Source organism: Rhinatrema bivittatum, chromosome 19, assembly GCF_901001135.1.
Source record: "Rhinatrema bivittatum chromosome 19, aRhiBiv1.1, whole genome shotgun sequence".
In the NCBI taxonomy this organism is placed as follows: domain Eukaryota; kingdom Metazoa; phylum Chordata; class Amphibia; order Gymnophiona; family Rhinatrematidae; genus Rhinatrema; species Rhinatrema bivittatum.
Genome location: NC_042633.1, coordinates 35733741 through 35759126, shown reverse-complemented (window position 1 = coordinate 35759126; position 25386 = coordinate 35733741). Strand labels below are relative to the sequence as shown.

The 25386-nt window shown below is 52.3% G+C and overlaps 2 protein-coding genes across 2 annotated transcripts in view; one reads left to right on the top strand and one right to left on the bottom strand.

Annotated features, from left to right (window-relative positions):
• Positions 1 to 348: 348 nt before the first annotated feature.
• Positions 349 to 6672, top strand: PSMB9 (proteasome subunit beta 9). The gene is made up of 6 exons (XM_029585583.1): positions 349 to 632; positions 1197 to 1264; positions 1741 to 1872; positions 3845 to 3974; positions 5294 to 5435; positions 6488 to 6672. The coding sequence occupies exons 1-6, from the start codon at positions 582 to 584 to the stop codon at positions 6613 to 6615; spliced, it is 651 nt and encodes a 216-aa protein (XP_029441443.1). The 5' UTR covers positions 349 to 581; the 3' UTR covers positions 6616 to 6672.
• Positions 6673 to 16953: 10281 nt separating this feature from the next.
• Positions 16954 to 25386, bottom strand: part of LOC115080503 (major histocompatibility complex class I-related gene protein-like) — a 45848-nt gene continuing 37415 nt past the window's right edge. Inside the window, exons 5-8 of the mRNA XM_029584701.1 lie at positions 20502 to 20609; positions 20289 to 20321; positions 18755 to 18802; positions 16954 to 18194 (exon numbers count right to left, since the gene is read on the bottom strand). Coding sequence (XP_029440561.1) covers positions 18187 to 18194; positions 18755 to 18802; positions 20289 to 20321; positions 20502 to 20609 — 197 coding nt within the window. The 3' untranslated portion in view covers positions 16954 to 18186. The remainder of the gene's footprint in view (positions 18195 to 18754; positions 18803 to 20288; positions 20322 to 20501; positions 20610 to 25386) is intronic.

The window sequence follows — 25386 nt, the reverse complement described above, 5'->3', positions numbered from 1 at the left end:
GAAGGCAGCCGTGCAGGTTGTGCGCTGCAGGTGGAAATCCCCGAGCCACGCTGGCCGCACCGCATCTTGCGCTAGGGAAAAGGCGCAAGGAAGGGAGCGTTTGCCGCTCAGTCTGACGGGAGCCCTGAAATGGGGAAGGGGGGGAATGGAGGGAGTGCAGCGGGTTATTCCCGAGGAGGGGCGCCGCATGCACTGGGAGGGCTCTGCGAGCAGGAAGGAGCTTCTCGCATGCAGCAAGTAACGCGCAGTGGAGTAAGCCCAGTCCCCTCCCCTCACACCCCTTAAACTCGAGTGGGATGGGGGTGATACGTCACGCAACACGTCACTGGTTGCCAGGCGGATTTAATGTTCTGGAGATTCTGGGTGCGGTGCTAGCGCCGCCTGCTGGCCGGGGAGAGGAGCGGGCGCTGCTCCGTGTCTCCTGTTGCCCGGCGGTCGGTGCCGCTGGCAGGGATCAGGGATCGCTAGGACTCTTCCAGCAAACCCGGGGATCGCAGGTGGAGCTGCAGGATCGGGACGAGGGGCTGCTGATTTGCCTCCTCCGCTCACGCCTTTAATTACTACCCAAGGGGGTCAAACTCATGTCCGGCGCGGGGAATCCCGGCTGCACGGCGGCTCAAGTGCTGACAGGGGTAAGGACGGACAGATCCGGACAGACAGGCAGCGATTGCATGTAAAGCCCAAGACGGGGACAGACTGACTGCACTAACGCGTGGTGATGAAGCGGTACAGACTGTCATCATAAATATTAAATAGTTGGAAAGCACCCGCTGCAGCTTTGTATATCTAATATCTAACATATAACTTGGGTGTATTGCACAGAGAAGCAGATATTTTACCTTTTTTTCTTGCATAAAGTTAAGAGATTATAAATCTGCACCTTTCACTTTCGCTTTTATCGCAGGCTGCCTCTGTCTGACAGGGAATAGAAGAGGTTAAAGATGATTGCATCCATAGTGCTGGAATGAGGGGATTACCAGATGGGGTCACATCAGCAGGTTGCCCTAGGCCACTTATCAGTTCTCCTTACACAGCCAGGCTGAGGACAAATGACACAAAGTGACTGCTGCCCACGTTTGGGTTTCACATTAAAAACAAAAACAAACCAAAAAACCCCCAATTAGAATAATGGTATGAAATGTTCTGATACCATATGGGTCCGCTGAACCTGTCTTGTGCTTCTCCTCTCTCCCCAGACCACCATCATAGCAGTGGAGTTTGATGGAGGGGTCATCGTGGGCTCTGACTCTCGGGTGTCTGCAGGGTGAGGACTGTGACTGTCCCTTACACTTCTGAAACCTTCATACATGTTCCTATTTATTTATTTATTTGTTTATTTATTTGTTTTTTTCTATACCGGCATTCACGGAGTTCGTATCATGTCGGTTTACATAAAACAAGGGGTGAGAAATACATTATAACGTAAATAACATATTTACCATGGCTCTGGTATTTTCAGCCCCTGTGCTCTCTGCAAATTGCCAGTCTCCCCTGGTATTTTCAGCCCCTGCGCTTTCTGTATTTTGCTGGCGTCTCCCCTGATATTTCCAGCCCCTGTTCTCTCTGCATTTTGCTGGAATCTCTCCCTGGTATTTTCAGCCCCTGCACTCTCTGCAAATTGCCAGAGTCTCCTCCGGTATTTTCAGCCCCTGCTCTCTCTGCATTTTGCCAGTCTCTTGGCAGTATGTAGTGCCTGCATGTCCATGATATGACCAGTCTGGTATTTTTTTTTCCTTCCAGTGAGGCTGTGACGAACCGTGTCTTTAATAAGCTGTCGCCACTTCATGATCGAATTTACTGTGCGCTGTCGGGGTCAGCAGCAGATGCGCAGGCTGTGGCTGACATGGTCAGCTATTACTTAGACCTGCACAGGTACGGAACCAGGAGACAGTGAGCCCCAGTCTCACCTTAGAGCAGAGCTTTCCAAACTTTTCATGTTGGTGACACACTTTTTAGACAAACATAATTTCGGGACACAGTAATTCAGTCTACTAGTAAACCAGAGGTTAAAGGTTAAACGAACGAAACATATTTCGACAATTTATGTATGTTTCCTTAAATATATACATAAATAAAATGTTTCACGACACAACCTATCTCATGAAAACCTTAAATTTATATTAAAAATATATATTCCAAGATTCATGTTATTGTTATAATTTATGAGAAACAATAATAAAACAAATTGTCTGTCCCCCACACCCTCATCTCTCTCCTCCCCCCAGCACATGTCTGGCCCCCACACACTCATATCTCTCCCCCTCAAGCACATGTCTGTCCCCCCAGCACGTTTGCCCCCCACTCACTCATCTCTCTCTCCCCAGCACATGTCTGGCCCCCACACTCATGTACCTCATCTTTTTGATTGTTGCCAGTTAAGTGCTTCACTCCCTTCCATGATCACCAGACACTGCTGCTTGCAGTCAGTACTCCTCATGGCCAGGCCTCATCGGCAGCAGCAGCCAATGCAAGGATGGCTGGGCTCGTTCCACCCACCAAGCCCCCCAAAAAAACGCGATTGACAGCAAAAATCACCCAATAATAAGCAACCCATAAACTGAAAAAAAAAAGTGAATCTCTAGAAAAAAAAAAGCCCAAACTCTCATCAGAGTTGACCGGGCTTGCGCGACACACCTGCACACTGCAGGCGACACACTAACGTGTCCCGACACACAGTTTGGAAAGCTCTGCCTTAGAGGCTGGTTACATAATGTTACTAATCAGAGTGCAGTGTTCTCTGGGTGATCTGGGAGGAAGTCCAGGTCTACACTGGGATTGTGTGTGTGTGAACCTGTGGAGGTTGGGGGAAATGGGGTGAGCGTGTGAGGGTTGGGCACAGTGGTATGGCGATCAGGCCGGAGAAGGAATCTGAGCATGTTGGGGGGGGGGGGGGATATGGGAAAGATTGAGGGCTCTGTACATGAAACGCAGGTGGCTGCAGTAGCTCTCTGTATGACGCGGCCATGACCACGGTGGGAAAGGTTGTAGGTTCTGGACGTGACATGAAACGCAGGTGGCTGCAGTGGCTCTCTGTATGACGCGGCCATGGCCACGGTGGGAAAGGTTGTAGGTTCTGGACGTGACATGAAACGCAGGTGGCTGCAGTGGCTCTCTGTATGACGCGGCCATGGCCACGGTGGGAAAGGTTGGAGGTTCTGGACGTGACATGAAACGCAGGTGGCTGCAGTGGCTCTCTGTATGACGTGGCCATGGCCACGGTGGGAAAGGTTGGAGGTTGTGGACGTGACATGAAATGCAGGTGGCTGCAGTGGCTCTCTGTATGACGCGGCCATGACCACGGTGGGAAAGGTTGGAGGTTCTGGACGTGACATGAAACGCAGGTGGCTGCAGTGGCTCTCTGTATGACGCGGCCATGGCCACGGTGGGAAAGGTTGTAGGTTCTGGACGTGACATGAAACGCAGGTGGCTGCAGTGGCTCTCTGTATGACGCGGCCATGGCCACGGCGGGAAAGGTTGGAGGTTCTGGACGTGACATGAAACGCAGGTGGCTGCAGTGGCTCTCTGTATGACACGGCCATGGCCACGGTGGGAAAGGTTGTAGGTTCTGGACGTGACATGAAACGCAGGTGGCTGCAGTGGCTCTCTGTATGACGCGGCCATGGCCACGGTGGGAAAGGTTGGAGGTTCTGGACGTGACATGAAACGCAGGTGGCTGCAGTGGCTCTCTGTATGACGCGGCCATGGCCACGGTGGGAAAGGTTGGAGGTTCTGGACGTGACATGAAACGCAGGTGGCTGCAGTGGCTCTCTGTATGACGCGGCCATGGCCACGGTGGGAAAGGTTGGAGGTTCTGGACGTGACACATTTTGTTTGCCGCCCTTAGTGTGGATATGGAAGAGGCTCCCTTGGTCCTTGCTGCTGCGAACCTGGTGAAAGGCGTCAGCTACAAGTACAAGGAGGAGCTTTTGGCCCACCTGATAGTGGCCGGATGGGACAGAAAGAGAGGTGGACAGGTGAGTGCAGCCCCCACATGATGTCTGTCCTTCTAGCTGTGTGATCTTCGGTGTGGGTGTCTGTCTGTCCATAAGAAGATATGATTTGCCATGCTGGGTCAGACCAAAGATCCATCCAGCCCAGTATCCTGTTTCCAGCAGTGGCCAATCCAGGTCACAAGTACCTGGCAGGATCCCAAGGGGGTAGAGAGATTCCCAGCTGCTTATCCCAGGGATAAGGAGTGGATTTCTGCAACTCCTCCTTAATAATGGTTTATGGACCTTTCCTCCAGGAACTTGTCCAAACCTTTTTTAATCGCAGCTACACTAACAACTTTCACCACATCCTCTAGCAAGGAAATCCAGAGCTTAATTGTGCGTTGAGTGAAAAAATATTTTCTCTTATTAGTTTTAAATGTATTACCCAGTAACTTCATTGTGTGTCCCCTGGTCTTTGTACTTTTTGAAAGAGTAAACAACTGATTAATGTTTTCTTGTTCCATTCCCCTCATTATTTTATAGACCTCTGTCATATCCCCCCTCAGCCGTCTCTTCTCCAAGCTGAAGACTCCTAACCTCTTTAGCCTTTCCTCATAGGGGAGCTGTTCCATCCCCTTTATCATCTTGGTTACCCTTCTCTGTACCTTTTCTAATTCTGCTAACTCTTTCTTGAGATGCGGTGACCAGAACTGAACACAATACTCAGGATGAGGTTGCACCATGGAGTGATACAGAGACATTATGATATTCTCTGTTTTATTCTCCATTCCTTTCCTAATAATCCCCAGCATTCTATTTGCTTTCTTGGCTGTTGCTACTCACTGAGCAGAAGATTTCAATGTATTTTCAATGATGACACCTAGATCCTTTTCCTGAATGGCGACTCCTGATTTGGGTTTCTCTTCCCTAAGTGCATCAGTTTGTACTTGTCCACATTAAATTAAATTTGCCATTTGCATGCCCAGTCTCCCAGTTTTGCAATGTCCTCTTGCAATTTCTCACACTCCTTTTGTGATTTAGCAGCTTTGAATCATTTTGTGTCATCGGCAAGATTTGATCACCTCACTGGTTCCCATTTCCAGGCCATTTATAAATATATGAAAAAGCAGTGGTCCCAGAACAGATCTCTGGAACAGATAGATCCCTGGTTATCTGTTTAACTGTCTGCCTATATTATGTATTGCCACAGCCAAAGTATCTGTTTGTCTGTGATGTCTCTCGATCCCCAGAAATTTCTCTGAATGCTTGTGATATTCTATAATGTATGAATTAAATAAACATTTCTGGATTTGCCATGCTGGGTTTACCTGGTGGTTATGTGACTGTGCTTCCCTCCCCAGGTGTACGGGACTCTGGGGGGGTTACTGACCCGCCAACCCTTTGCCATTGGTGGTTCCGGCAGCACTTACATTTATGGCTACGTGGACTCTGCGTATAGACGGGGGATGTCCAGGGAGGAGTGTGCGCAGTTTGCCATTAATGGTAAGCCTTGCCCAAGGACAGATAGACAGTCACAGTGTGTCTGACACAGCACAACAGCTCACTGTCACTGTAAACCTGGTACAGTATAAACAAATGATACTATACTGTCGCTGCAAACATACAGTGCAGTGTAAACAAGTGGCACTGTCACTGTAAGCCTGGCACAGTGTAAACATGTGGTCTTGTCGCTGTAAACGTGGTACAGTGTAAACAAATGTACTATACTGTCACTGCATACAGTGCAGTGTAAACAAGTGACACTGTAAGCCTGGTACAGTGTAAACATGTGGTCTTGTTGCTGTAAACATGGTACAGTGTAAACAAGTGGTGGTACTGTTACTATAAACAAGTGGTACTGTCACTGTAAACCTCTGTAGCTGTAAACATGGGTACAGTGCAAACAAGTGGTACAGTATAAACATATGGTCTTGTTGCTGTAAACATGAGCTAGGGGGAGGCAGTAAGTATTATAGGGAGAATCAGTGAGATAGGGGGAGGCAGTGGGTATTATAGGGAGAGACAGTGAGATAGGGGGAGGGCAGTGGGTGTTATAGGGAGAGTCAGTGAGATAGGGGGAGGCAGTGGGTGTTATAGGGAGAGACAGTGAGATAGGGGGAGGCAGTGGGTGTTATAGGGAGAGTCAGTGAGATAGAGGGAGGCAGTGGGTGTTATAGGGAGAGATAGTGAGATGGGGGAGGCAGTTGGTGTTATAGGGAGAGTCAGTGAGATAGGGGGAGGCAGTGGGTGTTATAGGGAGAGACAGTGAGATAGGGGGAGGCAGTGGGTGTTATAGGGAGAGACAGTGAGATAGGGGGAGGCAGTGGGTGTTATAGGGAGAGACAGTGAGATGGGGGAGGCAGTGGGTGTTATAGGGAGAGTCAGTGAGATAGGGGGAGGCAGTGGGTATTATAGGGAGAGACAGTGAGATAGGGGGAGGCAGTGAGTGTTATAGGGAGAGTCCGTGAGATAGGGGGAGGCAGTGGGATGTAGCGCAGAGTTGTGTGTTTGTGTGGTGATCTGTTAATAATGCCAGTCTCCCTCTCCCTCCTCAGCTCTGGCCCTGGCCATGAACAGAGACGGCTCCAGTGGGGGAATTATCTACCTGGTGACTGTCACCAAAGCCGGAGCTGAGCAGAAGATAATCTCGGGCAGTGATTTGCCTCAGTTCTTTGATGAATAATACATGTTATAATTTGATATCATTCCTATTAAAGTCTCAGGAGCCATTTTCACTCACTGTGTTTTGGTCCAGAGTCCATGTGTAGACTGTAGCTAACTTGTGCTCAGTGGGGTGAGGGACAGAAGGGTCTCCCAGGGGAGGTGGTGGGGGTGGCTAATAGTTCTTTTTTGGAGCACAAAAGACTTGCGGGCAGTAGAATTCTCGTCAGTTTGCCCTTACGGGAGATCCTGTCCGCAGCCCATGTCCTGTGAGATGCTCTGGGATAGCCGCCCGGGGCTGGCACATGGGTTACACCACACACCATGTCCGCTCTAGAGAAGGCAGAACGGAAACTGCAGAGTAATGGAAGCCCTCACCTCGGTCACACGGGCCGACTCTCACCAAATACAGAGCAAGGGACCACGAATCAGAAACAGAAATGTGCCGACGGAGGGTCTGCCCTGGGGAGAGCGGCTCTGAACAGCTGCTTTTTGTGTGGAGAGGGGCTGGATGGGTCTCTATTCCTTCTTCCTTTTACTGGGTTTGGGCCTATTGGGTTGCTTTGTCTGTTGATTTGTTATTTAGGGGGAGACTTGTCCTACCCTGTCCCTTGGTGAGGGAGGGGGACGGTGGGGGATAATTGTTTTCCATGTATTCTTGCTGATTTTGCATTTTCCTCTGTAGCAGGTGATCAGAATCTGCCCCCCTGTAAGTAGTTTGCCCTTCTCTGTGATTTATAGTCAGGCCTTTCAGGCTCTTCAAAGCAGATTACATTCAGGCACTGGAGGGCAGGGGCAGTTGTATAATGAGGCAGGGTGAGGCGACCACGTCAGGCGGCAAACAATGTCCCTCTCAGAATGCAGCTGTGGCATCTGCCTCATCGTGCCTGCCCCTGCCGTGGCTGAAGGCAGCAGGGATGCTACGGGCCACTGCTGGCTGAAGAGTGGAGGAGAGACACAGTGGGCTGCCACTGGAGGCTGGTGGGTGTGTGGCAGCTAGCTTTGGGGGTGGGGACGCAGCTTGTGTGTGGGTGTGTAAGAGGGAGAGAAGTGAATGTGTGTGTGCGGAAGAGGGAGGGGGGGGGCGCCATCCAGGGGCGGATTCCGGATGAAGACCGGCCCGGGGATTTGCCGTCCAGGCCGGCCCAGGAGATAGCACTTGGTCTGCCGAGCACGGCTCTGTCAGGGCTGCGCTCGGCAGGCCACGTGCCTAGAGCGACCGGCTCACCAGGGGATGCCCGATCCCCCGATAGGCCAATCCGCCCCTGGTGCCATCTCATCCCTCGCCTTAAGCGGCAGATTGCCTCGAGCCGCCCCTGCTGGAGCTGTTTCCCTGTCCCCGAGGGCTCACATTTACGTAGCATTGTCCCCATAGACAGATGATGGGAGAAAAGCCTTAGGAAATCAGGCCCTAGGTTTGTACCTGGGGCAATGCAGGGTGAAGTGACTTGCCCGAGGTCACAAGGAGCGTGGCATCAGTGGCTTCAGTGGGTCTGAGAGCCTTCAGGATGACAAAGGCCTCACTAGACATTGCCTTGTGTGATGTCCGTGTAATAGAGAGGTTCACACCACTCTCCAGGGGGAGGGGTGCGGTGAGTGAGATGCAAGGGGAGAAGGTGCAGGAGTCGAGATCTTCTATCCCTCCACGGGGAAGGTTCAGGAGGTGGCTGGGACCTGGGGCGAGAGGGAGGATGACAGGAAGGGAAGTTCCTGAAGTGCACGGGATCCCCTGGAATGGGTGGGAGGTGCCAGAGGAGAGGCCCCTGCCTGGGAAAATCCACGGAGTGCTAGAAAAATCAGCCAAAGCTCGCCAAGAGGAACAGAGAAGAGATATTAGCTACCCAGGGGAAGGGTACCTGCCCCTAAGAGCTTACCTGTTTGAGGAGTTTGTGCAAGGAGGAGAGAGAGACTAAGATTTGTTTTGTGTCTTTTGGAAGTTGTTGCTCTGGGTGCTTTGTTAATTAGGGTTTACCTGCCCGCAGCCTTATAATAAAGACCAGGGGAGGAGAGTGGTACTTTGCTGTGCTGAAGAGAGGGAAACACATTAAGAGCCTTGAAAAGACTTAACTTTGCCCTCCTACACAGGAACCGCGGGAAGTCATGGGGCCTTGTGGGGGTCCTTGGCCCTCCCCCCTGTGCCCAAGAGCTGACTGGGATGGAGGCCGCATGTGCCTTTTATGGGTTTTATTATTTGTGTTGCATTTTCAAATGTTTTTGACTGTAAACCACTTTGGGCAGTCTTGCTAAACTGAAAGGGTGGGATATTAAGTGGAAACAGAAATTCTGAACTGGAAACGCAAGAAGCCGGACTCTGCTTGCAAGGCAACACCAGAGCAAGAGAAGCAGAAATGCATTTCCTCCTCTACTGAGCAAACTCCAAAGGCAGGAAAGATGCATTAAACTGACTGGGCACTTTGTTTTTCTAATCGGGTTAGTGCCAGTCTCTCTCTCTCTCTCTCTTTCAGGGTCTCCTTTCCATCCATTTCTTCACTTTCTCCCACGCTGATCTTTCTTTGTAATCTCAAGTTTCTCCATGTCGCTCTTCTCGACCTCATTCTCCTCTCATAGAGCTGCCCAGTTACCCAGCTCCAGGAGGGAGAGTTTGCATCCTAAAACCGTGCAGTATTTGTAGTCCCAGATTCTCTCCGTTGACATCAATGCTGTAGGTCCCATAATGCATTAGAAATAGAAATCCAGGACCGGCCTAAAAACCGTCCTCCCGGAGCTGGGTAACTCAGCAACTCATTCGTAGACTTCACAGCTCCGTCCCCCTCTCTCAGCCTCCTGCTCTGCACGAGTTATGGGCCATGTGCTGACTCTTGAACCGAGAACAGGCCCGTCCCATTGGGCTCAGGCAGCCTGCAGGGAACTGGAGTGGACAGCAGAGCAAAGAATTCACTTTTTGTCTGCATTGTGTTTCTAATTTGTCATCCTTTATTCTGTATCTGGTGAGGGGACTTCCCCTGAGAGCCAGGGATGCTGCAGTTCAACTCCTGCTCCTTATGAGCTGCATGGAGCAAGTCACTTCACTCTCAGCTGCCTAAGATGCAAACTTGAGGGCCAATGTAATAAGTCACAAATAAAAAATGTGCACTGAGCTCCAGCACACGTTTCCTTTACTTGCAAGTTACAAAAAAAAAAGACAATTCTCAATGCAGTAAGCTAAGGGCAATGGGAGTTTAAAAAGAGCGCACACAAATGCTTAATGCACATAGGGATAATATTTCTGTGCAGAAAACATGTTCAGTGCACAAATTCTGTTCTCTGTGTATAAAACAATTTATGCACAGACAACACGAGATCCACACAAAGCGGGTTTTCTGCACATCCCAAGTACAGGACTCCTGCCCCACGACCTCCAGGTTCTGCCCGTAGACTAACACTGGCCAGGGGCCCTTTACTGCACCTCTGGCCAGGAGTAAAATGTTGAGCATTAGGAGAGCCTGCATTGGGGGGTAACGGCTAATCCACGAAGGCAGGGGCGTGTCAGATAGGCTGAGACATGTACAGGCACAAGAGCCGTAATGGTATTTTATTCAATGTGCATAGTTGTCAGGCAGACGTATCTTACAGATTGGAGCGGCAGAACAGGTTATTATAATAAAGATGTTGGTCATCCGACACGGGCCATCTTTCGCATTGGCTGCATTGGGAGGAACAAAGCAGGAGATCAAACCGATCAACAATGTGAAAAACAAACCAGTCTCCGGTGGTGTGGTCGGGAATGCACAGTTACAGACGTCTCTGTATGAGCGGTCAGGGATATACAATTACAAGTTTCTTTACAGCTGAATATTAACCAGCAGATTTTCCGGGCTGACGATTAACTGTTCTCAGACATTCTTGTAGATTTATTAATTTCCCTCGAGTGGGTTAATGCTGTTATAAAATATCAGTCTGACACTCAAATACCTAAAAAGGTGGGTATGCTGCGCAGTATAAGGGGTGAATGTGGTAAAGTATGGGTTAAGGGTTAATGCAAGATTATTGTCACGCTTCGTGCATGCGCATTAATTTACCTTAACATCCACAGAGAGTTAACGTGGGTTTGCATGTGAATGAGCTGGAGCGCATGCAAATTCATGATACACCCTCTGTTTATTTTTATTTATTTATTTTATATACCAACATTCGATCTGAGATATCACATCGGTTTACATTCAGGTACTGTAGGGATTTCCCTACCCCCAGAGGGCTCACAATCTAAGTTTTTGTACCTGAGGCCATGGAGGGTAAAGTGACTTGCCCAAGGTCACAAGGAGTCACAGCGGGACTCGAACCCTGGTCTCCTGGTTCGTAGCCCTCTGCTAATATTAATGAGCTGCTTAACACCCATTGCATAAGGCAACACAATTTGTGTTAACCCAATGGTAATGTTAGTTATAAAGGAAAATTAGTTTCTTACCTGATAATTTTCGTTCCTGTAGTACCAAGGATCAGTCCAGGACACCTGGGTTGTGACTCCGCACCAGTAGATGGAGACAGAGCAAAACTTGTGGGCGGAGCCATATATGACCCTGTGCCAGTCACAGCCCCCCTCAGTCATACGTAATGTCAAAGTAGAAATCCCATAAGGCAACCATAGTTAACTATACAAACTTGCTAATTAAACGGAAATAATTCCAACACTCCTACAGGAACCAGACTCCCCAACCGGGAGAGCGAATAAACAAGCGGTCAGCTTACTTAAAACAATGATGAGCGGACTCTCCGTTACTTTAGCGCAGCACTGCGGGTGGGATCCTGGACTGATCCTTGGTACTACAGGAACGAAAATTATCAGATAAGAAACTAATTTTCCTTTCCCTGTACGTACCAGGATCAGTCCAGGACACCTGGGATGTACCAGAGCCAACTTACCGAGGGTGGGAAGTAGAGAGTCCCGCACGGAGTACCCTCTCTCCAAAACCCCCGGAATCGGTAGCCCGGACATCCAACCGGCAATACCTGATAAAGGTATGCAAAGACTGCCATGTAGCCACTCTGCAGATCTCTTGAGGCGACACCTGAGAGGCTTCCGCATGTAGCCGCTCTGCAGATCTCGTGAGGCGACACCTGAGAGGCTTCCGCCCAAGACGCCGCCTGAGACCGAATCGAGTGTGCACAGAGACCCACGGGAAGCGGTTTCCCCCCGCACCAAGTATGCCGAATCAATGGCCTCCTTGAGCCAACGGGCGATTATAGAGCGGGATGCAGCTTCCCCTTACCTTGGACCAGAGAACAGACCAAATAGATGATCTGTCACCCGAAACGGATTAGTGACCTCTAGGTAGCGAAGGAGGGACCTCCGCACATCAAGCTTCCTGAAATTCCGACCGCGAAAGCGGGAAGCTCCACCGATTGGTTTAGATGGAACGCCGACACGACTTTAGGGAGAAAGGAGGAAACCGTCCGCAAGGAAACTCCCGAATTGGAAATACGCAAGAACGGCTCCCTACAGGACAGAGCCTGTAACTCCGAAATACGTCATGCCGAAGCAATCGCCACCAGGAAAACAGTTTTGTTTTTTTTTTTTTTTTTTTTTTTAAACGTGAGATCCTTGATAGTAGCGCGTTTCAAGGGCTCAAACAGTGCCGAGCATAAGGCGGAGAGCACCCAATTAAGATTCCAGGACGGACATGGCAAAATGCAACGGAGGCCGAAGATATGTAACCCCGCGAAGAAAAACGGGAAATATCCGGGTGAAGCGCCAGGGAGGATCCTTGAACCTTACGCTGCAAACAACCAAGTGCTGCTACTTGAACCCGCAGCGAGCTGCACGCCAACCCTTTGGCCAGACCGGCCTGGAGAAACGCCAGAATATCGGATAACGAAGCGGAAGTGGGATCCAACCCGCGGTTCACACACCATTCCTCAAAGACCACCCAGACACGGACATACGCTATGGAGGGAGACTGCCGCCTGGATCTCAGCAGCGTGGTCACCACCGCGTCTGAGTAACCTTTTCTCTTTAACCGATTCCTCTCAAAAGCCATGCCGCGAGACAGAAGTGATCCGCCTCCTCCAAACAGACGGGGCCCTGTCTGAGGAGCCCCGCGAACCTCTGGAGACGGAGGGGTACTGCCACCGACAGCTAGACAAGGTCTGCGAACCACGGACGGTGCGGCCACTCCGGTGCTACCATGAGCACGTTGGACGGGTGCAACTCCATGCGCCGGAGAATTTTGCCGATCATGGGCCACGGGGAAAACACGTACAGCAGGACATCCGTCGGCCAGGGAAGCACCAACGCGTCGACGCCCTCTGCTCCCCTTTCTCGACGCCGACTGTAAAATCGCGGAGCCTTCGCGTCGCGCCACATGGCCATCAGATCCATGTGGGGCACCCCCCACGTTCTGCAGATGGAAAGAAACGCCTCGTCTGCCAGCTTCCACTCCCCGGGATCCAGGCGATGACGGCTGAGAAAATCCGCTGGGACATTGTCGGTTCCAGCAATGTGAGACGCTGCAATGTTGCTGAGGTTCTGTTCCGACCAAGCCATCAAGAGCTGCGCTTCTATTGCCACCAGCGGACTCCTCGTCCCTCCTTGGCGATTGATGTAGGCCACGGTGGCTGCGTTGTCCGACAACACTCGGACCGCCATTCCCCGTACCAGCGGTAGGAAGGCTCGCAGTGCCAGACGGACCGCTCTGGTCTCTAGTCGGTTGATAGACCACTGGGCTTGAGACGGCGACCATAGTCCTTGAACCGACTTGCCTAGGCAAACTGCTCCCCAACCGGAGAGACTGGCATCCGTGGTCATCACCGTCCAATTGGGCACTAGAAGGGACACTCCACCGGACCGATGACTGGGATCCAGCCACCAGAGCAGGCTGGATCTCGCCTGGCCCGCGAGCGGAAGCGGTAGGTGGAACTCCTCCGAAACCGGTTTCCAGCGGGATAGCAAGGATGACTGCAATGGCTGCAGATGAGCGAACGCCCAGGGAACCAACGCGAGCGTTGAAGCCATAGAACCTAGAACCGTCAGGTAATCACAGACCCGATAATAGCCTCACCGGAGCTTGTAGCTTGCATATCCGTTCCTGAGATAGGCACACCTTGCCCTGTTTCGTGTCGAATACGGCTCCAAGGTATTCCAAAGTCTGGGTGGGTGCTAGTTGACTCTTGTTGAAGTTGACTACCCAGCCTAGAGACTGCAAAAGCTGTAGGACCCTGGCCACTGCCAGCCGACACTGACCCTCGGACTTCGCCCGAATCAACCAATCGTCCAGGTAAGGATGGACCAGAAGTCCTTCCCGGCATAGCTGCGCCGCCACCACTACCATCACTTTCCGAGCCGTGTTTTATCACAGAAAACACCCACTGGTCTGTTGTGATTGTGGTCCAAACCTCGTAAAATAGGGACAGCCTGCCCCCTACCTTCAGAACCGAGGGATGGACCGGCCGGACATCATTGAGACGACTTACCACTGGGTACGGAAGAGGAGGAAGCTGGTCTGCCGAATCGCCTGCCACGAAGGACTGAGACTGCTGTCTGCCGCCTCCCGAGTGAAAAGAGGAGAAGAAGAACTAGGGCGAGAAGTCCGGGGCTTCTGGCTACTCCGGTATCGGGAGCAGGAAGAGAAGGATCTGGTATCGGGAGCAAGAAGAGAAGGATCCCGTAGACCGTGCCCTGTCCTCCGGAAGTCTATAACCCTCATTCTCGCCCAGGAGTTGTATCATGTCAACCAGTTCCTTCCCAAACCACAGCCTGGCCTAGAAGGGAAGGGAGCCCAGACGAGGGGAGCCCAGACGAGACTAAGAGGCCCCGTCTGCCGACCAGTTCCTCAGTCACAGGAGACGTCTGGTCGAGACAGCGGATGCCATGGAACGAGCCGAGGTTCTGAGGAGATCATGTAGTGCGTCCGCACAGTATGTTATTATCGCCTCAAGGCGCCCGGTCTGCTTGGCTTCTTCCTCGGAAAAGCCCTCATTAGCTAGCAGCTGCTGGACCCAACGGAGTCCAGCCCGCAAGGTGAAGTTACTGCAGATCGCCGCCCGGGCTCCGAGCGCCGAGACTTCAAATCTTCTTCAATTGGATTTCCAACTTCCGATCCTGAAGGTTCTTCAGAGTCGTGGTACCCGTGACAGGGATAGTCGTCCGTTTCGCACTGCCGAAACCGCTGCGTCCATCTTTGGTACCCTCAGAACCTCCAGCGCTTCCTCCGGCAAGGGATAAAGTTTATCCATAGCCTTCGTGACCTTCAGCCCCAGGTCTGGGGTATCTCATTCTCTAAAGAGCAGGTCCGTGGAGGAAAACAATGAAAGGGGAAGGTTGTGGGGGGGCCACTCAGGCCCAACTACACTGGGTCCATGGAGCCGATGCGAGACTCCTCGACGGGCTCCGCTATCTCCAACTCCCCCAAAAACGTCTGCCGCTTCCCGGCTGGAATGAAGGGGCCCAACTCGTCATGGCGGAAGAGGCGAATCACCTTCGGGTCGTCGCCTTCTGAGTTCTGACCCTGTCGTGCCTTCCCTTGCATGGGCATACCATCTCCCTCTGCCCCCCTCGGGGGCGGGGATGGAGCCTCCTGGTCTTCCAGGTCCTCCGACGTGTCCAAATCATCCCAGGGCGGGACAGCCCGCAGTGGCCGCTTGAGCTTGGGTGGGGGCCCGGCATGTCATCCATCCGTGGGCGATTCCTAGGTGCCGATGGAGGGGCCTCCTGAGGTTCGGTCTGAGGGAGACGCCTCTTAAGGGCCGTGCGGGCTCTAAATGCCCTATGCATGGCCGGAATAAAATCTGACGAAAAAAGGAGCAGGATCCCTCTGAATTCGAGTCGGTATCCTGGCCCCTCCCCCGCCCCGCGGGCCCCACGGGGAAAACTGGCCTGGGAACGGGATGCTGCGGGGAGAGGGGGAGAGAATCCCTAGCCCCCTCCCCGGACAGCCCAGACACCGCGGGAGCCGGCGGCAAAATGGCGGGAGTTCCCGCGTTCCCCCTAGCTGCCTTGGGATCCAAAGAAGATCGCGTTCCCACCGCGATCACAAAAGAAGTGTGCCGCACCAAGAGCCCCCGAAGCGCCCCCGACGTCCCCTCGCCCCCCAGGAGGCAAGCAGAACACAGGCCATCCTGGGAGAGGCGCGCGCACCCAGACCCGCAGGCCGTGCAGGCCGCGCCACGAGGCATGCCGGCCTAGCCAACGCTGAGGAAAAAAGAACCGCGAAAAAAAAGAACGCCGGCCGCGAGGGATAGAGGGGAGGGGAAGAAAATAGAAACAGAGCCGGAGAATCGCCGCCGCGAGTGAGAAAAAACAAAGCTGTATCCTTTTTTTTTTTTTAAACTCACCGGAGCTGTCCCCCGACAGGTGCTGGAACGGTCCGATTTGGGGTGAGTGAGCCGGGCTCCCCGGTATCACCCCGGCTGGGCTCTGAAGTGGGGTCCTCAACCCCTAGCCCCAGCAATCTGCTCTACCAGAAGGGATGGCCCTCTCAGGGCCTGACAGCCTTCTGGGAGCTCTGACCGTTTCTTCTCCCTGAGAGAAAAAGAAACTAACACTCTTTTTTTTTTTTTTTTTTACAAACTTAATTGAAACAGCAACAAGAGAGAAACAGTAAGACTAGGAATCCTGCCTATCTCTCTAAAAAAAAAAATACGCTAGCCCTCGGACTCTAAACAAGTTCCCTATCCAGGCTGTGAGCTATGCCGCGGCCTCTACCAGGGGGGGATGGTCCCCTCAGAACCTGACAACCCCCCTGGGAGGCAGGGCAGACAGGACTTAACCTTGTAACAAAAACTACCAATTTAAACTAAATACCAAAACAATCAAACCTGACTGACTACCAAAATCAGGCTCAGGGCAGGCAGGGGCTGTGACTGCACCTGCACCATCTACTGGAGACAGAGTAAGACTGAGGGGGGCTGTGACTGGCACAGGGTCATATATGGCTCCGCCCACAAGTTTTGCTCTGTCTCCATCTACTGGTGCGGAGTCACAACCCAGGTGTCCTGGACTGATCCTGGTACGTACAGGGAACGACAAGTTTTTGCATTAGCCTTTGAGAACTACAAGGCCTGATGGGAGATCATGATAATCCCCCCCCAAAAAACCCGTTCCCCTCCCTGTGCAATAGGAAAAGGCCTCCATGGACCAATAATCCCTGCCCCCTTGGAAGTTCCCCCACCTCCCATTCCAAGGGCAATGAAGGCCTTGATGAGAGCAGTCCCTGGTCCAGCTCACAAAATGAAGCCAAAGATCAGTGTGGAGCAATGGATTGGAGATGTGATGGTGGGGCTCTGGCAGGGGAAGTGGGTGCTGTGATGTTCAGGCCATCAAGCCCCTTACTGTTTGTGCTCTTTCCCTTCAGCCTGGCAGGGTGAGGAGATTTCATGATCTATCAGGCCTGCCTGCTAACCATACCATTTTTTTTTCAAGTTTTCGAAGAGTTTCTGTTCTCAGGTGCCCTCTGGTGGTGACTGGGGCACTGCAGGTGGGGATTAGGGAGCCCTTCTTCTCAGGTGCCCTCTGGTGGTGACTGGGGCACTGCAGGTGGGGATTAGAGAGCCCCTCTTCTCAGGTGCCCTCTGGTGGTGACTGGGGCACTGCAGGTGGGGATTAGAGAGCCCTTCTTCTCAGGTGCCCTCTGGTGGTGACTGGGGCACTGCCGGTGTGGATTAGGGAGCCCTCTTCTGTGGAGGTGACTGAGGGCACTGCAGATGGGGATTAGAGAGCTCATCTCTGGTGCCCTCTGATGGTGACTGGGGGCACTACACCCTGTGTATCCCATTGTCCTCCAAATTCCCTCTTATGAAAGAAAACCACAAATTGGAATCAGTCTGGTCAGCCATCAACACAAGATTAATTGGGCTAAATGCTTTAAAAATTCTTCACTTGCCATTCCTATTAATTATTTATTTAAGGTTCTGGGATGCCACAGCCTCCAAATACATTTGATTAGTGCAGTTAACAAAATAACCAATCATAATCACATAAGATCACAAATATATAACAAAAATAATTCAAACCACAAGATCTTGATGATAACTCAAATAGAATTAGGCTACATATTAAAATGAGAGCAGAAAAAATAAAGCAATCAATATATGGTATCAGGATAACCACTGAAATACTAAATAAAATATCGATGCCAAAAAACCTGAGCAATGAAATCTACCCAGCTCTATATAAGGAAACACATTTAAATCACTGAGGAAAGGTTAAAGAAAAATACAACAAAAATATGAACTCCCCTAAGAACAACAAAAAGATGAAGCATAGTGAGTGCATGGTGAATGTAGAACTAAGCATTAAGTCTCCTCTCATGCCCACCACAGGGGGCAGCACTTAATCAGTCTGAATAAATGTAAAACACAAACTGCTCCTCTGCATTCTCTTGCCCCCTTGCTGCATAAGCCGATTGGACTCTGGTTCTACGAGACTTCCAGAACAGGCTTCAGCCCAACATGCAATTAGTAATGGAATTATCGTCTCCATGAACCCTTGTACATTTCCAGCTGAAGACAAATTATGCAGAAACCACATTAAAGAGAGAAAAAAAAAAATCCTAATTGCTCGATTAACAAAACTCGAACCAAAAACCCAAAACGTCATCGCCTCAACCAGAAAGAGTGAAACAGTGCAAAGGTGCTGGATTAATGTTTGAGGTTTCTCTTCTCAGATAGCTGAAACAAGAGGGAGAGAGAATGTGCGTCAGTGACGGTGTCAGGACAATCTCAGCAATGTTTACATTTATTACTGTGAGTGCTGCATGCTCACAGCCTGGAAGTATTAACACCACAACTGCCACAGTGGGTCACAGCCTTATCCTGCCTCGCTCAGAGACTACACCGGGCTTTGAACCCAAAACCCTCAGCAGGGATGTCACAAACTGAAGCCATCGACAGCAAGGCTCCCCTACCTCAGATAGTCTAAGGCAAGATTATATTCCCATGGATCAAGGGTGCCGTCTCTTCATACACAGACACCCTGGATCAGACAAGGTCTGTGTGCAGTGACCACAACACACACACTGGCTCTGCTGCTTAGGGGACAGACACCTCACACTGCACACACACACAGGGGAGTCTCCCCAGGGCAATCACTGGCCAAAACAGTGCTCAGGGCAAGGGTTGCTTTCAGCACCCCCTTTATGGCTGAGAGCCCGCAGACTGACCCAAAAGGGCAGCATAGCCCTCCCTCCCACCCCCAGAGCAGTCGTCCGCCATCCCCAGCCCCTCAGTACCTGGGTTGGGGCCGGCTCCGGATGAGGTGGAAGATCCGTCCTCTTTACCTGATGGGTGAAAAGAACATGTGGGTACATTTCCAATAAGCCACGAAACTAAGCACCCCCTGGAGATGACGCACAGCCAGCGGGTGCTTTCAGCCTGCACAAACGAATCCGATCTTCCAACAAAATGTGCCTGGAGTGGTTTTACGTGAAGACTGGGGATTCTGTAGTTAGGTCTGTGCATACTTTAGGTCATCTCCAAAGATAGAATAAAGTGCGCACCATTCATACAACTTGTACAGTTTTGAAAATGTAAACACATGCAAATAGTTCTCTCTCCCCCTCACCAAAAACATTCCTTTTTAATGTGGCTAAAATTATTCAGGCCTGGCAGATCCGCCCCACTGTCTAAAAGTGAAAATCTGCTGAAAGAATCAGGGATCGGTGCATGAAGCCAGTACCGGGCAGCCGGAGGCACGTGGAAGCCTGCACCGTGCCCGCTGATTTTCCTCAAGCTGCTGGAGTGTATTACGGGGCCCTGAAATCTCAAAGCTCAGGGCCTTTTATGGGTAAAATGTGCTAACCAGCTGCAGTGCTGGGCTGGCTGAGGACCGAGGAGCTGAGGCTAGGACTCAGCAGTAACCTCTAGTAATCGTGCACTCAGCAACGTGCGAGCGCTGGCAGGAGGATGCACAGAGCCAGAATTATCTCAAGAGCTTCACAATCTGCTGCAGGAAGCAAAGCTCACAGCCATGGATTACAGGATATTAGGTTGGGAGTGGGATCTGCAGGCTTGAAGAAGGTCACAAGTTTTATAACAATGCCGCTCAGCAGCTGCAAACCTGTGCCGGAGAATCACAAGCACTGAGAGCGAGGCCAGCGCATATCAAGTCATCGCAGAGAGCCCAGATGTGGAGGGGATGCACAGAAATCTATGATACGTCACTAGAGAAGGACCCTAAGACCGCATCCAGTCTGTCCTGTTTATTTCCTGATCCAGTACCTCGGACCCTCAGCCTCATCCTGGTATCTAGGGGACTGGTACTGTTTCTGCAGCTTAGGCACATGCATTTCCTGTTAACATTTCATAAATCGTGGCCATCCACCCCCGTTCTACAAGTTTCTTCCTGCCTTTCTCTTTCTGGCTAACCCCTTCCTACAACCATTAAGCAGTGGGACAGATCATCCTTCAGATCAGCTACAAGGGAAAGTTTCTAAGGTCAGTACAAAGTTTACTTTTCAAAGGGGACACATTAGTGTTGCTTTTTCCTCTGATCCCAGCACTGTTTGACTGTTGCACTTTCCACTATTCCAGGCTTTGCATTAAGAATACCCCCTCTAGTTTAACCAGCGTGTAACAGCGGGCCACCCTGGATGGGTCTGTACAGAATATATTTACTGCTGAAATCACAGAGCAAACTGTTAGCTTCTCAGTGAGCAGAACACAGTTCTACCATCGCAGGTTAGCATTTACTGTAACAAACACAGAACCCAAGGTATTACGAATCTAAGCCCAGGGAGACAGGATACGAGGCGCTCCAACACTTACCAGAGGCCACGTTGTACCCGGCTCCTTTGCCTCCTGAAAAATCAGAATCACAGATTAAGCAGCGTCTGATCATACAAACACAGAACGTGAGACTCAGCTCAGCCAGGCATGGGTGTAAGGTGGAGCTGCAGAGGCTCATCCTGTGCTCTGGAAACCTTATATTCTTCATGGGAGGAGTCCCAGGAGCCCCCAGAGCACCTCGCAGTCTCTTACCTTGCTGTCTCTTCCTCCAGACGAAGACCCCAACTACCAAAGCAATCACAAGCAGCGCCCCAACGATCGCCCCAATGATGATTCCAATTGACGATGAAGATTTTGGCTCTGATGGAGAGAAGGAGAAACCATGGAATATTGCACAGATCCACACCACCAATCTCTAAACCCCCAGGGACAGACAATGTTTACAACCAGGACCTGTCCCATAGCATCTGCCTGCTTACAGAGGAGTCTGAAACAGTGAGGAAGCAGGGAGAGGGGATCTTATCATCCAGTATGACTGGAAGCAGCTCCTCTCCTTCTGGTACAGCACCGCCATGCGCAGTGACTCCCTGACACCCTGACAGGAAGCGGGGAGAGGGGATCTTATCATCCAGTATGACTGGGAGCAGCTCCTCTCCTTCTGGTACAGCACCGCCATGCAGCAGTGACTCCCTGACACCCTGACAGGAGGCGGGGAGAGGGGATCTTATCATCCAGTATGACTGGGAGCAGCTCCTCTCCTTCTGGTACAGCACCGCCATGCACAGTGACACCCTGACAGGAAGCGGGGAGAGGGGATCTTATCATCCAGTATGACTGGGAGCAGCTCCTCTCCTTCTGGTACAGCACCGCCATGCGCAGTGACTCCCTGACACCCTGACAGGAAGCGGGGAGAGGGGATCTTATCATCCAGTATGACTGGGAGCAGCTCCTCTCCTTCTGGTACAGCACCGCCATGCACAGTGACTCCCTGACACCCTGACAGGAGGCGGGGAGAGGGGATCTTATCATCCAGTATGACTGGGAGCAGCTCCTCTCCTTCTGGTACAGCACCGCCATGCGCAGTGACTCCCTGACAGGAAGCGGGGAGAGGGGATCTTATCATCCAGTATGACTGGGAGCAGCTCCTCTCCTTCTGGTACAGCACCGCCATGCACAGTGACTCCCTGACACCCTGACAGGAGGCGGGGAGAGGGGATCTTATCATCCAGTATGACTGGGAGCAGCTCCTCTCCTTCTGGTACAGCACCGCCATGCGCAGTGACACCCTGACACCCTGACAGGAAGCGGGGAGAGGGGATCTTATCATCCAGTATGACTGGGAGCAGCTCCTCTCCTTCTGGTACAGCACCGCCATGCACAGTGACTCCCTGACACCCTGACAGGAGGCGGGGAGAGGGGATCTTATCATCCAGTATGACTGGGAGCAGCTCCTCTCCTTCTGGTACAGCACCGCCATGCGCAGTGACTCCCTGACAGGAAGCGGGGAGAGGGGATCTTATCATCCAGTCATGACTGGGAGCAGCTCCTCTCCTTCTGGTACAGCACCGCCATGCGCAGTGACATCCCTGACACCCTGACAGGAAGCGGGGAGAGGGGATCTTATCATCCAGTATGACTGGGAGCAGCTCCTCTCCTTCTGGTACAGCACCGCCATGCGCAGTGACTCCCTGACACCCTGACAGGAGGCGAGGAGAGGGGATCTTATCATCCAGTATGACTGGGAGCAGCTCCTCTCCTTCTGGTACAGCACCGCCATGCGCAGTGACACCCTGACACCCTGACAGGAAGCGGGGAGAGGGGATCTTATCATCCAGTATGACTGGGAGCAGCTCCTCTCCTTCTGGTACAGCACCGCCATGCGCAGTGACTCCCTGACACCCTGACAGGAAGCGGGGAGAGGGGATCTTATCATCCAGTATGACTGGGAGCAGCTCCTCTCCTTCTGGTACAGCACCACCATGCACAGTGACTCCCTGACACCCTGACAGGAAGCGGGGAGAGGGGATCTTATCATCCAGTATGACTGGGAGCAGCTCCTCTCCTTCTGGTACAGCACCGCCATGCGCAGTGACTCCCTGACAGGAAGCGAGGGAGAGGGGATCTTATCATCCAGTATGACTGGAAGCAGCTCCTCTCCTTCTGGTACAGCACCGCCATGCGCAGTGACTCCCTGACTCCCTGACAGGGAACGGGGGGAGGGGATCTTATCATCCAGCATGACTGGGAGCAGCTCCTCTCCTTCTGGTACAGCACCGCCATGCGCAGTGACTCCCTGACACCCTGACAGGAAGCGGGGAGAGGGGATCTTATCATCCAGTATGACTGGGAGCAGCTCCTCTCCTTCTGGTACAGCACCGCCATGCGCAGTGACTCCCTGACACCCTGACAGGAAGCGGGGAGAGGGGATCTTATCATCCAGCATGACTGGGAGCAGCTCCTCTCCTTCTGGTACAGCACCGCCATGCGCAGTGACTCCCTGACACCCTGACAGGAAGCGGGGAGAGGGGATCTTATCATCCAGTATGACTGGAAGCAGCTCCTCTCCTTCTGGTACAGCACCGCCATGCACAGTGACTCCCTGACAGGAAGTGGGGAGAGGGGATCTTATCATCCAGTATGACTGGGAGCAGCTCCTCTCCTTCTGGTACAGCACCGCCATGCGCAGTGACTCCCTGACACGAAGCGGGGAGAGGGGATCTTATCATCCAGTATGACTGGGAGCAGCTCCTCTCCTTCTGGTACAGCACCGCCATGCGCAGTGACTCCCTGACACCCTGACAGGAAGCGGGGAGAGGGGATCTTATCATCCAGTATGACTGGGAGCAGCTCCTCTCCTTCTGGTACAGCACCGCCATGCGCAGTGACTCCCTGACACCCTGACAGGAGGCGAGGAGAGGGGATCTTATCATCCAGTATGACTGGGAGCAGCTCCTCTCCTTCTGGTACAGCACCGCCATGCGCAGTGACTCCCTGACACCCTGACAGGAAGCGGGGAGAGGGGATCTTATCATCCAGTATGACTGGGAGCAGCTCCTCTCCTTCTGGTACAGCACCGCCATGCGCAGTGACTCCCTGACACCCTGACAGGAGGCGGGGAGAGGGGATCTTATCATCCAGTATGACTGGGAGCAGCTCCTCTCCTTCTGGTACAGCACCGCCATGCGCAGTGACTCCCTGACATCCCTGACAGGGAAGCGGGGGAGAGGGGATCTTATCATCCAGCTATGACTGGGAGCAGCTCCTCTCCTTCTGGTACAGCACCGCCATGCGCAGTGACTCCCTGACACCCTGACAGGAAGCGGGGAGAGGGGATCTTATCATCCAGTATGACTGGGAGCAGCTCCTCTCCTTCTGGTACAGCACCGCCATGCGCAGTGACTCCCTGACAGGAAGTGGGGAGAGGGGATCTTATCATCCAGTATGACTGGAAGCAGCTCCTCTCCTTCTGGTACAGCACCGCCATGCACAGTGACTCCCTGACACCCTGACAGGAAGCGGGGGGAGGGGATCTTATCATCCAGTATGACTGGGAGCAGCTCCTCTCCTTCTGGTACAGCACCGCCATGCACAGTGACTCCCTGACAGGAAGCGGGGAGAGGGGATCTTATCATCCAGTATGACTGGGAGCAGCTCCTCTCCTTCTGGTACAGCACCACCATGCACAGTGACTCCCTGACACCCTGACACGAAGCGGGGGGAGGGGATCTTATCATCCAGTATGACTGGAAGCAGCTCCTCTCCTTCTGGTACAGCACCGCCATGCGCAGTGACACCCTGACACCCTGACAGGAAGCGGGGAGAGGGGATCTTATCATCCAGTATGACTGGAAGCAGCTCCTCTCCTTCTGGTACAGCACTGCCATGCGCAGTGACTCCCTGACACCCTGACAGGAGGCGGGGAGAGGGGATCTTATCATCCAGTATGACTGGAAGCAGCTCCTCTCCTTCTGGTACAGCACCGCCATGCGCAGTGACTCCCTGACACCCTGACAGGAGGCGGGGAGAGGGGATCTTATCATCCAGTATGACTGGGAGCAGCTCCTCTCCTTCTGGTACAGCACCGCCATGCGCAGTGACTCCCTGACACCCTGACAGGAGGCGAGGAGAGGGGATCTTATCATCCAGTATGACCGGGAGCAGCTCCTCTCCTTCTGGTACAGCACCGCCATGCGCAGTGACTCCCTGACACCCTGACAGGAGGTTTCTAGGGAGTATAAGTGTCCTGGTTCCACCACTGTCTGACCCGCTGACCTCCTGCTCCTGTCGTGAAACTCTTATACAGTAAGAGGTCACCACAGGGGGCACATTCAAAAGAGTTTGGTCAAGCTCCTACAGGAAAATTAGTTTCTTACCTGATAATTTTCGTTCCTGTAGTACCAAGGATCAGTCCAGGACACCTGGGTTGTGACTCCGCACCAGTAGATGGAGACAGACTAAAAACTTGTGGGCGGAGCATATATGCCCCTGTGCCAGTCACAGCCCCTCAGTCATACGTAATGTCAAAGTAGAACACAACCAGAGAACTAAACTAGCTAGAAACCGCTAAGAGAACGGGGAAACACCCCTCCTGGAAACAGACTCTCCAACCGAGAGAGTTAAACAAGCGGAACAAAATAATTCAGAACAAAGAGCGGACTCTCCATTACTTCAGCGCAGCACTGCGGGCGGGATCCTGGACTGATCCTTGGTACTACAGGAACGAAAATTATCAGGTAAGAAACTAATTTTCCTTTCCCTGTACGTACCAGGATCAGTCCAGGACACCTGGGATGTACCAGAGCTAAATTACCGAGGGTGGGAGCAGAGAGTCCCGCTCGGAGTACCCTCTCTCCAAATCCCCCGGGATCGGTAGCCCGGACATCCAACCGGTAATGCCTGATAAAGGTATGTAACGACTTCCAGGTAGCCGCCCCGCAAATCTCTTGAGGCGATACCAGAGAAGCCTCCGCTCAAGATGCCGCCTGCGCACGAGTCGAGCGAGCCCTCAGGCCCACGGGAAGCGGTTTTCCCCGCACCCCTTTCTTAGGACCAGAGAACAGGACAAACAGATGATCCGTGACCCGAAAAGGATTACTGACCTCCAGATATCGGAGGAGGGACCTCCGCACGTCAAGCT